At 37.0% G+C, this 14,792-nt stretch overlaps 1 protein-coding gene across 3 annotated transcripts in view; it reads left to right on the top strand.

The window, feature by feature from the left end:
* UNC80 (unc-80 homolog, NALCN channel complex subunit) overlaps window positions 1-14,792 on the top strand; it is a gene marked incomplete at both ends in the record, with an annotated part of 220,226 nt that overhangs the window by 14,796 nt on the left and 190,638 nt on the right. For all 3 annotated transcript variants that reach the window (XM_080689607.1, XM_080689608.1, XM_080689606.1), the window contains 4 exons: window positions 9,652-9,913; window positions 10,962-11,096; window positions 12,782-12,998; window positions 13,877-14,017. In XM_080689607.1, the coding sequence (XP_080545733.1) occupies window positions 9,652-9,913; window positions 10,962-11,096; window positions 12,782-12,998; window positions 13,877-14,017 (755 nt within the window). The remainder of the gene's footprint in view (window positions 1-9,651; window positions 9,914-10,961; window positions 11,097-12,781; window positions 12,999-13,876; window positions 14,018-14,792) is intronic.

The raw sequence follows: 14,792 nt of genomic DNA, 5'->3' as shown, positions 1-14,792 counted from the left end.
GTTAGAGAGAAAAATCGAATTTAGTGATTTCACAAAATGGTAATATATTATTATTATAATAAATAGTAGTTCATTGAATATTTTGAAACTACTAAAAAAGATAAGTTTAAAGTATTCTCAGATAAGTTTAAATTGTTCTCACCAGAAAAATAATATGTATGCGAGGTGATGGATTTGTTAATCAGCTTGATTTAATCATTCTACAATGTAAACACATGTGAAAATCACACAGTACCCCATAAACATATACTATATGTAATTCTTATTTGTCAATTAAAATAAAAAATTAAATTAAAAATGAATGTAGAAGGAACCCTGTGAGTACAGCAGTCCTATCTCCTATCATCTCACTAATGCACTAATAACATTAAACTGCTTAAACACTTTGAGCAATGGAGAATTTAGGATTTTCTCGTGAAGCCTATTGCAGTTTTAGATAGCTCCATTTAGTAGAATTTACTTTTTATAGCCAACCAAATTTTGTTTTTCTATAATTTCTGTTGATGGTTCTTATATTAGGTGTTTTTTTATGGCTCCATAATGAATTGCAACAAACAGTGATGTAAAACAAAATGCATTTATTGTCCTATAATTTCTGTGAGAAGAAATCCAGGCAGGCTTAGCTGGTCCCTCTGCTCCTGAGTCTGCCCAGACTGAAAGCTGGGCATCAGCCTGGACTACAGACTCCTCACAGGCTGGGAGATGTGCTTACAAATTTCCTCAGGTTGTTGACTAAATTCACTTCCTTGTATTTAGAGGACTGCAGTCCTCGTATTCTTGCTTTCTTCCTGGATGTTGGTTGGGTGTTGCTCTCTGATCCTAAAGGTCACCCCCAGTTCATTTCCACATGGCCCTCTGATAGGCTATCCCACAATGTGGCAGCTTGCTTCTTCAAAACCAACAAGAGCCGGCATGGTGGTGCAAACTTGTAATAAGAGCATCCAGGAGGCGGAGACTGGAGGATCACGGTTCTTGTACAGCCTCAGCTACTTAGCAAGGCTCTTCACAACCCTGTTTCAAAAATAAAAAGACTAAAAAATAGGACTGGGGTTGTAGCTTGGAGGTACAATGCCTCTGCAACACACACACACACACACACACACACACACACACACGGAAGATAAATCATCTCTAATTTCAGTCTGCTCATTCAGAGTCTTTGTAATGTCATAAAGCCACAGGGCAACATCTCACCTTCACCATATAAAATTACCTAATTGTGGGAATAACATCCCATTATCTTTGCCTCATTCTCTTGGTTATGAACAAGTCACAGGTCCTGCTCACACTCAGCATCACAAATGGTGTGTGGGAATCAAGGGTGGTTCTCTAAAGGTCTTTCTGCATATATTTTTTTAAAGATATGCACATGTTTTTGATATTGCCTTTCCACATATTCCAAAGTAATCACCCCACTTCCACAGGCTTTTATTTTATTTGAGGACAATAATGGCACTCAAAGTTATCAAGAGCATAATTAATCAGATTTGAGGGAAAGGTAGGTAGTTACTCAGGATACCAATTGAAGAGAGTAGCAAGAAAAACTATCTGTTTCTGGATATCTACATGTAAAAATCAGTGTTAGTCTTTACATTCACAGTATTATTTAAATACTCATTTATTTCTTTGTTGGTAGATGGCACCACTATTAACTCAGATACCCTAGACAAAAATATGAGGTTCACTTCACCCCCAATTCTTTTACGGTATGTCTTCTCAAATCTCTCAAGTCCTTTCCCTTCTTTCCAATCTCATATTTTCTTAGTTCAGAACCTTATCATTTTCTACTCGAATATCTGCAACTGTTTCCAAACTAGTATTTCTATACGCAGTATTGCTGTCTCCTAGTCCATTACATACATATTTTTTTCAAAGTATTGAAAGTAACTGTGGGCTAAAGAGATGAGTTATCTGCACCCAACACACTCAATATAGAATAGTGAAATAAGCAGAAGATAACTGCAATGGGTATGTATATTGAAAGGGAGAAATGAGAGGCACTAGCTCATAGCAGTTCTGAAATTCCCCCGGAAACATACTGGAAGCTCTCGGATTAGAACTCAGTCCCACCTTTGGCCATGACCCTTGGCTCAACCTTCTGGGCTATTGATTCTATCCTCTAAGTCAGCTTTCCTTTTTTGAGAAAGAGGACATATGTTTAAAGTTGAATCATTTTCTTAGCTTCCTTCTTGCTAGTAAAATTTTGGGAACCCAAAACCTTTATTGCATTTTGTATTTTCACTGATATAATTATGTTAAAAACTTCATAGGTTCATGATGAATCATATTGGAGTCTACTAGAATAGAAAAAATCCACACCCACAAATCCTTTTGATGATGCTAATTATAAAAATTATTTAAATGTGCAAAATATTAATAAATAAATAAAATTCATTAGTCCATCAGGTATATATAAACATTATTAATTTTGTATATGTGTTTCTCTTAATTATTTTTATATATAATATAGAATAAAGTTGTATCTTATTCTTCCAAAAATTCTCACTTTTTCTTTCTTTTTTTTTGGTGGTACTGGGGTTCCTGGAAACCCTTCTACCTCTGTGATACACTCCCAGACCTATTTTTATCCTTTTATTTGGAAACAGGGTCTCTTAAGCCAGCGCGGCTGGCTTCGAACCTGTGCGATCCTCCTGTCTCTGCCTCCCAAGCATGGGGATTACAAGTGTGCACCACCACGCCCAGCTCACTTTTTCATTTTTGACTACATAAACAACTTATAACAAGTAGAATAATAGATTTGGAAAGAACTGTTCATTCACATCATCACATTTTATTTGAAATTCCATAAAAGAGTAACACCCTCAAGTTCTTTGAAATCACAAAAACACACACACAAGCACACAGAGACAGATTGAGATTTAAATTACATTGTCAAAGTCTTTAGAGCACCTTATCTGATAAAACAGTATTCTGGGTTATGACTTTTGATCATTGTGAATTTTAACATATAACTGAAGCTTTGCCCATGGCTACATCTTCAGACCATGTTTCCCTAGTGGCTCCCTAGATTTTGTTTGCTTGAACCATTCCTTAATTTTAGCATCATTTACTATCTAGAAAGGCTCAGAATTTTCAATATTACCAAGTCCTACCTAATTACCTTTTAATAGTTCTTCCTTTGACTCATATGTTTTCTCTCCCAATTTACTCTAATCACAAGAAGAAATCAGAAAGCATCTTCCACACTTGATTGAAAATCTTCTGTATTAGGTGAGCCAGTTTGTTAGACACATTTTTTTTATCTTTCGACATTATAGCAAGCAAATCTCTGCTGCTACATGATGAAGATCCCCTTCTCCAGTTTCCAGTAGCACGCTTCTGACTTCTCATTAAGCTGACTTACCAGCAGCCTAACTCAAACTTTAAAATGTCTACTTACAATCTGTGCAAGGAAATTTAGACTTTTTAGAAAACAAATTCCTCAAAGAGTTTACTGATCCTATATCCTTTAGGGATCCACAGCCATTCTCAAAATTTAGGGTTTTTCCTTGTTACCAAAATCTTCAGTAGTTATTGCTTACTGTAAAACAAATTTCCCCAATTTTTAAAATTAACGAGCAGGGAGCTAGGGAAAAGCCCATCAAGCACCATGTGCATATATGTCAATATCACTATGAACTGCGTTATGATATGAAACTATAAAGCACCGATAAAAGTATATTTAAAAAACAAGAGCTGGGTGTGGTGGTGCACACGTGTAATCCCAGTGCTTGGGAGGCTGAGACAGGAGGATCGCACAGGTGCAAAGCCAGCCTCAGCTACTTAGTGAGGCTCTCAGCTACTTAGTGAGACCCTGTTTTCAAATAAAAATATAAAATAGGTCTCTGAGGATAGCCTGGAGGTAGAAAAGCCACTGGATTCCACCCCTAGTACCCCCCCCCACACACATACACACACATTTATTATCTCATAGAGTTTCCAATGTTCATTAAATACAGAAACAACTTAGCTAAGTGACTGTGGCTCAGCGTCTCTCGAGACATTGGCCAAGACTTCAGTTTTCTGAAGACGTGACCAGGGTAGAAGAGCTGCCTTCAAGCTTGGCAGATGGCTGTTGGCAAGAAGCCTCCGTTCTTCACTATCCATCAATCACAGCCACTCCTGAGGCTGCATGTGACACCTAGGCAGGCTCTTCCCAAAACAAATATCCAAGAAAGAAAGGGAGCAACCAACATGGAAGCTTAGTATCTCTTATGACTGTATTTTCTTCATATTAAGTATTGAACATTCTTCCTCCACTAACTCTGTTTTCTATTCATTCCAAAAAGTTTAATTTAATTTAGGATAAGAGCAAGTCATCTCTGACTTCATATACTATACTTGTGCCTAACATGTTTTTTTTTTTTTAAAAAAATCATTAAAGCTACCATCAAGGTAAAATCTTGAAGTTTTAAAATATCCATGAGTTTATGTTTCTACCTATTTTTTCTTAATCATTATAAGCATTTGAAATTTACAAATAGAAGTGCAAATTATGTTTCTTTTCTCTGAAAAAAAAATCAAATGATTATGGTTCCATTCTGATTTGCCTGTAAAAATAAAACCAATCTAAAAATGTCCAAAATTCCTGTTTGTGGAAAGACATTGTCTTGGGTTATATTTTATCTCTAGCATTACTACACTCATGCATCTACATAAATATGCATTTCTTGACACGCATCTGTATAGATTCTTCACAGCAAGCTTACACCCACATGTGTGAATTAGACACGAATCATGACACTTTGGAAAAATGAGTTGTCTTCTCTTTGCTTAGCTATAGTGGCTGGTTGCCATGGACGTTATTATGCACAAGACAGACCTTTCAGAAAATGCTAATGTTAATGTGCCCTCATTGGAGGAGTTCTTATATTAATCAGAAATGAAGAGAACTTTAATAACAAACTGGAACAAATATCCTAGCAACAAAAACTGTCTTCTTATACCAAACAAATCCAATTCATCATGCCCTTTGCTCTGACCTTGACCGAATTGAGCATCACTCTTCCCTACATGCTGTGATCCAAGAACAGGTAGCTAGTTGTTTAAATTAATGTGAGATTTCATCTTTAATTACCATATGTATAGACTTAATTTATGCTTCATTAAATACTGCATAGGGTCAAGACTAATTCCCACAGTTCTCTGCCTCCACAGATTGTCTGCTATTTGCAGAGTTATGTTTGCCTTCCATGCTCTTTACTAACATCTTTCAAAACTCATTAATAATAACTTGGTTTCCCAAAGCCATATTGTTTGGAAAATCAATGAAAGTAATTCTTATCTCTTTTGAAAATCATTTTCATCATAATGTATTGTTTATTCTGTGCCTATGATTTTGTATGATTCTAAATAATTATAGAAAATTATTTAAATAAGCAAAATATTATTAAATAAGTAAAACTCATCTATTAGTCCATCAGGGATATATAAACATTATTCGTTTTTGTATATGATCTTCTCTTAATTATTTTTACATATGTAATATAGAAAAAAGTTGTATTTTAGTCTACCAAAAAATTCTCACTTTTTCATTTTTGACTACATAATTAATTTATAAGAGTAGAATATTAGATTTGGAAAAAACTGTTCACTCGCATCATACAATGAGCTTCTCTTATCATTTTTATCCAGTAATGCAAATTTTTCTCACATGTTAATTCATTTAACTAATTAAAATAATTTTCATTTAATGACTAGTTAATTATATCTGACAATGCTTTCCTAAATGAAATAAAAATGCTTTCTGATAACTCTTGCTTTCTAGTGACTATTCCAACCAGTACAGCTCACATTTTAAGTCAAATAAACCATTGCTTAAATAACATCTTAAATGGAAGTACTTTGGGTTGTAGATATTTGCTTTAAAAGGTCTTGCTAGTTTCTTGTTGCTTCAAAAGGGGTTTCTTTCAATACTAAACAACTGAAATGTGAATTTACTTAATGAACTTTGATTATATAGTCTCTAGACATGTTCTCATCTCTGACCACAACCGTAGGTTCGTGGAGTCTTGCTGTTCTGCGGCCCGTCATCAGGTGCAATGGCAGGCTCTGTTAGAAAGCAGTTAATGCCCATGGGACATAGCTGTAGAGCTAGTAGTTCTTTTCAGTCAAAAATAAACTTTGCATGCAGAGAAAGACATAAGTTTAGTCATCTGGTGCCCTCAGAAACAAAACTGTCAACATATCACCCCAGTTATGGTGTTTCTATATCAGATTTGTCTTGGATGTCAGCCTAAAAGAAATGCAGTCATGCACTACAAGTTTCTCTAAGCAATGGTCCTCCCATCTTATTAAGAGAACTTAAAGAATACCTGGGGGTATGGTTTCATGTAGATTCCTGGGCCCCTCTTTTGGATTTTGGTTTTAGGAAGTCGGGGTGAAACCTAGGTGTCCACCTTTTTAACAACCTTGCTCCTTCTTATCCTCCTGTGAGTCTCATGGGATGTTTATTGGCAACCCTTATGCAACAGTGCACTAGGGATTTGAAATAATGTATGGATTCCCTAATTCAGTTTCATAACTAAAGTTATTTGGGGACTCCAAGTTATGTGCAAAAAGTAAAGGGTAAATAATAACTACAGCTAGTCTAAAAGGGGGAAATAATTCCATAGAACTGCTAATATCTGCCTTAATCACAGAAGCCTTGTCAAGAAAATAATGGTTTTCACAGAGTCTTATAATAAGTCAGATGATTGTCATGAAGGCTCGAGAATCTAAAATTACACAGCTGGTAGCCAGCCAGCCTCATGCTTTGTCTTTTCTTTATGAATCCAAGAGTATAACACTGAAAAAAAGAAAGCTTCCTATTATCTTAGGTGTAAATGATAGGCTTAGTTGAGTGGGTTAGGTCATGCTTCTTCAAGACAGAGAAACAGAGGGGTTGAGGGAAAGGGAGAGTAGCAAAATCAGCTTAGGAAGTGGGTAGAAATGACAATTGAGGTAACTTCTTTCCTCCAAACAGACTTGGCAATAGATAATTGTCAAGGTCTCAAAAGGAAGAAAGTAGTATGCAGGGACAATTTCAGAAGATATTAAAATAGAGGTTGTTTATTTTTTAAAGAGATGAATTTGACCTGAAAGGCAATGAGTTAATAACAGGTACAACATGAGAGAAAATGAGGTTGGAGTGGTAGGCACATAACATTATGCCGGCCTCTTAACCACGATAAAGCGCTTGCGTTTTATTCTAAGAATGATTGAATAATCTGTTGGAAGAGGTTGAGCAGAGGAGTGGAGGAATAAGAGCATAAACAATGAGACTTGTAGGAAGCGACTGCAATAGGCCTGGGGAGAGATTTTAGTGGCTAGACTAGAGTGGTGTCCATAAGTAGAAAGAACTGCTGAGAAGTGATCAGAAGAAGAATCGATGGAACTCTATCAATGATTCAAAGTTGTTATGAAATTAACTTTCAAAGAGTATCCTGGATCTCTGGGGAAAAAGATAAACACTGGTAGGACATGAAAATTTTGAGTGTTATAGGAAGCTTTTTTAACATGATTGCTAGCCCAGTTAAATAATTTAATACTGGAGCACCTTTTATGGTTGGATTTTAACTGCTATTTTGTTTCTTATTTGTCAATTTAAATGTTGGAGAATATTAGACTGTAAGAGAGCATTGAAATTAAAAACCACTTTGTATATGGACAATCACCACTCAACACAGTAGACAATGGTACTAATGAGAATAGAAATATTCTCATTAAGCCGGGCATGGTGGCGCACGCTTGTAATCCCAGCGCTTGGGAGGCGGAGACAGGAGGATCGCGCAGGTTCAAAGCCAGCCGCACTGGCTTAAGAGACCCTGTTTCCAAATAAAAATATAAAATAGGTCTGGGAGTGTATCCCGAAGGTAGAAGAGTTTCCAGGAACCCCAGTACCAAAAAAAAAAAAAAAGGAAATATTCTCATTATATATAGAATAGGCTTCCATGATGGCATAGGAAGGATACAGAAACAGACAATGTACCAGACATGGTCTGTGTCTGTATTTTTGAACTTTTTACTAGATTAACAGTAAAAAGAATATTTGACTAATGACCCTTGACAAATTTGTAAAGTGAAACAAGAATTTCACCCAACACACAAGACCTTGCACCCTAGTTTTTATTTTAGTTAATAGATTCATTATGGCTATGTCCTACTGAGTTAATTTCTTGAACCACTGATGAATCATCAATCTTCAATTCACAACACAGGCCTGGGGAGTGCAGGACAAGCTCTCTTTCTTGTTCTCAGTGGTTTTTGTAAGAGGTCTTCATGTGTGGGTGGTGCCATTTACTAGAAGAGAGCAGGGTACAAAATGTTCCCTTTTGCATCATTTCACTTACAAGGAAATTGTGCTTGGGAGTTAAGTTTAGGTTTTAGATTCAAGCTACCTTTTGGATCTCAGAAATTCCACTGATATTTTATCATTTATTACCTCTCTTTTTTTTTTTACTGGACCACATGTTTTCCCAAGATGAGCTTCATATACACTAATGTCTTAGTCAATCTGACGTGCTGTAATAAAAAAAGAACCATAACCTGGTGTTGCTTATAAACAACAGAAATTAATTTCACCCAGTTCTGGATGCTGGAAGTCTGAGATCAGGTGGCGGCACAGTCTGGTTCTGATTGCAGCCTGCTTCTCATTGCTTCTCACATAGTGGGAAGGAAAGAGTTCTCTGGTCTCCTTTGAGTCTATCCATGAGGAGTCAACACTCACCACTTAATTGTTTTTCCAAAGGCATTACCTTCTAATGCTATTGCATTGAAAGTTAAGATTTCAAAATATGAATGTTGAAAGATACAAGCATATAGTCCACTGTACCCAAGATACTTAAGATGATATATTGTGCTCAGAAATCATTTAAAACTATTTTAGTAGAATAAGCTTGAACACTAATGAATAAATCATGAGTTTAAATTGAATAGAATTGCTGAATCTTGATATTTTTAAAATTAGATTTGCTGTCTTATACTGATATATATATATATATATATATATATATGTGTGTGTGTGTGTGTGTGTGTGTGTGTGTGTGTGTGTATAAATATATAACACAAATATATAACTTTGGGGTTTGAAATGATTTTGTTTTTCTCATAGTAAAACTTTTGTTTATTTTGCAGTACATTCTTTTTGCATAATATATTATGATTGAAATTAAAATAGCACAATGATATAAACAAGAGAAATACTGTAGTGAAAAGTGAAAGTGTAGTATAAAACACACATTATGACCTGAACTATGTTTTATGACCCATCTATTTCTGTAGTTCAACTCTCATCATTATCTGCCACCAATTCACTCACCTGCTCTACCTATTATTTATAATTCCCCCGACAAACTTGTGATTTCAAAAATGCATTTCTTGCAGGCATTGTTGCTCTAACTGAAAGGCTGATTTGCCTTTCTGCCCCAACCTCAGCTTTGCCAGGCTCTTACTCTTTCTTAAAAAATCTCTCAATATTCTCTTCTTCCAGGAAAGGTTTAGCAAAAGCAATATGAGTGAGATCAGTTAGGAAGATGTTAGAGCTAATCAGCTGAGAGCTAAGCAAATGAATAAATGAACGAATGAGAAAAGTAGAGCTGTAGGGTCTGTTGTGCTTCCTCCTGGAAGGCTCGACTGCCAGGATGACTATCCTCTTTCTGCCACTGGGTGCAGGGCCTCTCTTGTGATACCTCCATGCCAAAGGTCCCGCTATGCCACCTACTTTGACGTTGCTGTTCTTCGCTGCCTACTCCAGCCACACTGGTCGGAGGAAGGCACTCAGTGGTCTCTGATGTACTATCTACAAAGGCTGCGGCACATGTTGGAAGAGAAACCAGAAAAGCCCCCAGAGCCAGATATTCCTCTCCTGCCCAGACCCAGGAGCAGCTCGATGGTGGCAGCAGCACCCTCATTAGTGAACACCCACAAAACCCAAGTAAGTCAAACTATGCTCATTGTCATTAGACCTCACCTTCTTTCTTCTCTGTATCCAGCTCTTAAGTTTTCCAGTGACAATTACTTGGTGGATTGCTCTGTTGTCTTTATTTCCCCCTCCCATTTTTCATAGCTGGACCCTTTCGCTGCTATTTAGCTCTAAATCTACCATTGGAAGAAATGTACCTCCTGCACATGATAATGTGATATAAGCCTCTATTTATTCTGAATAGTGAAAATTGAGTCTTCCATATAGTCAAGATATTCAGTAGACAGTTTTGACATGCCATCTATCAATTATCATTATAAATTATGTGACACTAGCATTTTATTGAATGTGATTTAACATCTTTGGTGTAATTCAGAAGTGTTCAGTGTCTCTATGTCATCACTAGAAATATTGCTTTTAATATGTAGTTTTGCTATTTATTATATATGTTTAGGGAAAGAAGCAGGATTTGAACTGGTGTGGTGACACCCTCGTGAAAATTGCTTTGTGATAAATGAAAGTCCTAAAATCAGTTGAACACTTGTTCTTCTCTTTCTTGTCAACACTATATGTTGAAAATATATAGGAAAAATTGACTTGTAGGGTATTCCATTTGTTTTGATATACTTAAATTTGACTTAGCTAGGTTCAAATTTTTTTCCTGCATATTCTAGACATTATATGAACAATATCAGGGTGGAAAAAAATTCTGCTTTACCAGTATTCTGTCCTAAACAAATCTTTTCTTTAATGAATTATTAAATGTAAAATTACTTTTAAATTGAAATAGAAAAGGAGGTATCTATCTTCTCATTTTTTATCACTCTGGATCAAGACTTACATAGCCTCCATCCTAAAAACTCCAAACAGTTGTGACTAATGTGAAATATATCTCTGCTGTAGCTGAATTTGGATTTTGAAAGTCTAGACATACAAATTAAATACTTCATAGATATCAAGACAATAAATATGCCCCTATTAAGAAGGTAACATCTCGATACGATAAGTTTTGGAGTACACATCCCTAAGTCCTTGACCGTTACCTACTTTGTTTGTTAAGGATCTCACCATGAAGTGTAATGAAGAGGAAAAGTCTCTTAGCCCCGAGGCCTTTTCTAAAGTTTCATTGACCAATCTGCGTAGATCTGCAGTTCCAGATCTTTCTACAGACCTGGGCATGAACATTTTTAAAAAGGTAAGTAGAACCATTTATGATTTTTGGTATTTTAGTACTTTAAAGAGTCAGTGGAGCATGAGGTGTTTTCTGATCATTCTGCAGTCAGCTCCCAGCTGTAACACTGACATATGTAACCCTGTAACCTGTGCAGGTCCTTCTGTGTGTATGAGTGTGCTTCCTAATCTTAGTGGTCCATGGGGTTGTCATGAACCTCATCCTAATGACATACGGTGGTGGTGCAGGAAGTAGTGGTAGTAATGATGGCAACTTACATTTATATGGTTCAGCTAATTTCATCGAGTACTTTATATATATAGTTCTCACTATCTATGGACACTATCTGTAGACAATCTTTTGTCTTTCTGTCTTGCAGAGAAGAAATTTGCCCTAGTTTTCCATAGATTGAGCCCAAACTCAAAAGTAGGTCTTCTAGCTAAACAGTTATTGCTATTCTGAGTCCATCTCTCATTTTCATAAATGTGCAAAAGCTAATAAAATAGAAAATATTGTGTGAGATTCATATATATGTAGTAGTTTTACTTTCTCTTTAATTTGAAAATTATTTGGTTTTAAAAATATTAGCTTATTAATATCAATAAAGAACATAGAGTAAATTAATTCATCTATAAGCCCAGCTTGTTGCTATATAAGCAGTATGTCTGCCTTCATTAATAATGCAACAATAGGCAACGATCATCATTTTTGGAAAACCATTAATTGTTTGAGGGTAAAAGAGAAATTTTTAATACTGGCAGCACATAGAATTTTGAGGATCTTTTACAAATTCAAGTGCCGCCGGGCGTGGTGGTGCATGCATGTAATCCTCGCACTTGGGAGGCGCAGACAGGAGTATGACACAGGTTCGAAGCCAGCCACGCTGGCTTAAGAGACCCTGTTTCCAAATTTAAAAAATATATAAAATGGGTCTGGGAGTTTAGCCCAGAAGTAGAAGGGTTTCCAGGAACCCTCAGTACCACCAAAAAAAAAAAAAAAAAAAAAAATTCAAGTGCCCAGGTCTAATCCCAGACCAATTAAATTATACCTGCAGAAGGTTAGGCCCAGACATAAGTATATTTTTAAAACTTCCCAGATAATTCTGAATGTCTAGTTATATTCAATCTTGAATTTTTTGTAAGAATAATGGGTTTGTATCAATATATGTTTTGACTCTCTTTGAATAGTTGTGCCTATTTGAAGTAGGCTACTAAGATAATAAGTATCCATCTTGGAAAATGGAAGAGAATAAAAAGACAACTTGAACCATGTGGACCACATGGTGACTCAGGGCTTCTATGCCCTAATTCAGTGGTTCTTGAATGTCAGTGTGCATCAGAATCACCTAGAGGGTTTGTGAAAACACACAATGCTGGGCCTCATCTTGTGAGTTTCTAATGCAGTGTGTCTTGGGATGAGCTGGAGAAAGTGCATTTCTAGGAAGTTTCCAAGTGATGCTGATGCTGCTGGTCCAGGGACCAGGTTTGAGAAGCACTACTCTAACCTGCCCAGCAGGAAGACCTAGATAGAATGTATGACCTTTGGCTTAATTTCTTTGGCTCTTCTACCACACTAGGGACAGTTCTTCCATTTCTATTGAATGACCTTCAGTGACTTCCTGGTTCTTCTTTTCACGGAGCCCCTAGGGGGGAAATTGACCTTTCCTTTGCCCTCTGCCTGAATGTTTCCTTGATCTTTCACCACTGCAGTTCAAGAGCCGTAAAGAAGACCGTGAGAGGAAAGGCTCCATTCCGTTCCACCATACCGGGAAGAGAAGACCACGAAGAATGGGGGTGCCGTTCCTGCTTCATGAGGACCATCTGGATGTGTCCCCCACCCGCAGCACCTTCTCCTTCGGTAGTTTCTCTGGGCTTGGAGAAGACAGGCGAGGCATTGAAAAAGGAGGCTGGCAGACCACCATTTTAGGTGACCAAAAAGGCCTTCCAAATAGGGCAGTGCCTGAGAGACCTGTTTAGGAATCTTGATCTAGGCCTCCCTGGCAAGTCTAGTTTTTTCTCAAACAATTCAGCTAAGAAATTGGAGCCTAAATGCAGGTTCTCCATGACTGAAATAATGCTGTTTTCACAGCTAAACAAATGCAAATAATTAAAGTAATTATGTAAGAATTCCGTATAATTAGACAGGAAATGGGCCAATTTCTTAGATCACTAAAGATACAGAAACATGGCCATAGAGGGTTCTGTGCCTTATCTTTCATACATTAATCTTAAAATAAATTAAGCACTTTTATTTAGATCTGCTATTTTGTAAAGAAGTGAAAGAAAGAAAAAGAAACATTTTTTTTTTCCTATTTTGGGATGGCATATTAAGAAGACCAGCTTAAAATCAGGAGCTGACAGCTCACAGAGCCACAACAGATGGTTCCTGACGTTCAGCTCAGATTGAGGCTGACCTTATCACAGGCTGTTTCATCAATCATATTGACCTTGAATATTCCCAAGGCGAGCTTAGTTCTTTCTATTTTGGCCTTGTGCTCTAAATAATACCCCCCTCACTTTTGCTACTGTCTTTTGGAAAGGCAAAATCTCAGCAGAGAATTTTTCAGATTTTAAAATCCTCTTGTGAGCCCTTACGGTGGCACACCTCTGTAATCCCAGTACTTGAGAGGCTGAGACAAGAGGATCACAGATTCAAGGTCAGCCTTGGCAGTTTGGTGAGACCCTGTTTCAAAACAGAAAATAGAAAAAGGGCTTGGGGTGTAGCCTAGAAGTAGAATGCCTTTGTGGGGGGCTTCAGTCCCCAGTACCAAAAGAAAAACCTCTTGTGCATCTTGTCCATCTCAGGAAAGCTGACCCGGCGAGGCAGCTCAGATGCAGCCACAGAGATGGAGTGCCTGAGTGCCAGGCACTCCCACTCCCACCACACGCTGGTGAGCGACCTGCCCGACCCCTCCAACAGCCACGGAGAGAACACAGTCAAGGAAGGTGGGTCCAAGGCAGGCCTGGGACAGGACTTCAAGTTTCTTTAACTCTTTTCTGTTCTTGTATCAGGTTCCATTTTCATTGTCCTCTGCTTTATTGTTTTAATATTAATATTATTATTATTAAACTTTCATTCTCATGTCATATTACTTGGTCATTTACTTGTTAGCTGTTCTTAGTCTATACTTAGTAGCAAGGGCTATTCGACACCACATTATGAACACCATGCCTCTAGAGGGAGAACAAAGATGAGCCACTCTATATTAAAAAGATCATAGAGCCACAAGGCTGCAGGGGACCTGGCAAAGATTAGTGCTTCTTTGGCTTCTGTAGTGTTCTTCCAAGGGACATTTACATCTTCAGTAGGAAGAAAGTCACTACCTTCTTAAGCCACCAATTCCTTTTTCAGACAGCTTCTATTTCAGATAAGTGCCTTATGTGTTTTATGTGGAGCAAACATGTGCCTCTAGGTGGAATATCCATGGCAGGTTCTTACTCCGTACTCTTAAACAAATAATTGATTTTTATTTGTATGTGCTCATAGGAGCTTGAGTTTAGTTCCTCTTTCCCGTTCACAATTTTTCAAGTATCTACTAGTTACCACTACAAATTTGTGTCCCATTACTTTTAGCCAGAGAAAAGAAATTTTTTATTTTCTGTAGCACACTAAATCTAAACAAAATACACTCATAGAGAAGTACTTGAATAAAAGTAGTTTATATCAACATCTAACAATTCATAACATTTACATATTATAATCCACTAAACTGAGTCAATG

This window comes from Muscardinus avellanarius (assembly GCF_963383645.1).
Source record: "Muscardinus avellanarius genome assembly, chromosome: 2".
NCBI lineage: Eukaryota > Metazoa > Chordata > Mammalia > Rodentia > Gliridae > Muscardinus > Muscardinus avellanarius.
This window is presented reverse-complemented; position numbering and strand designations above follow the sequence as displayed.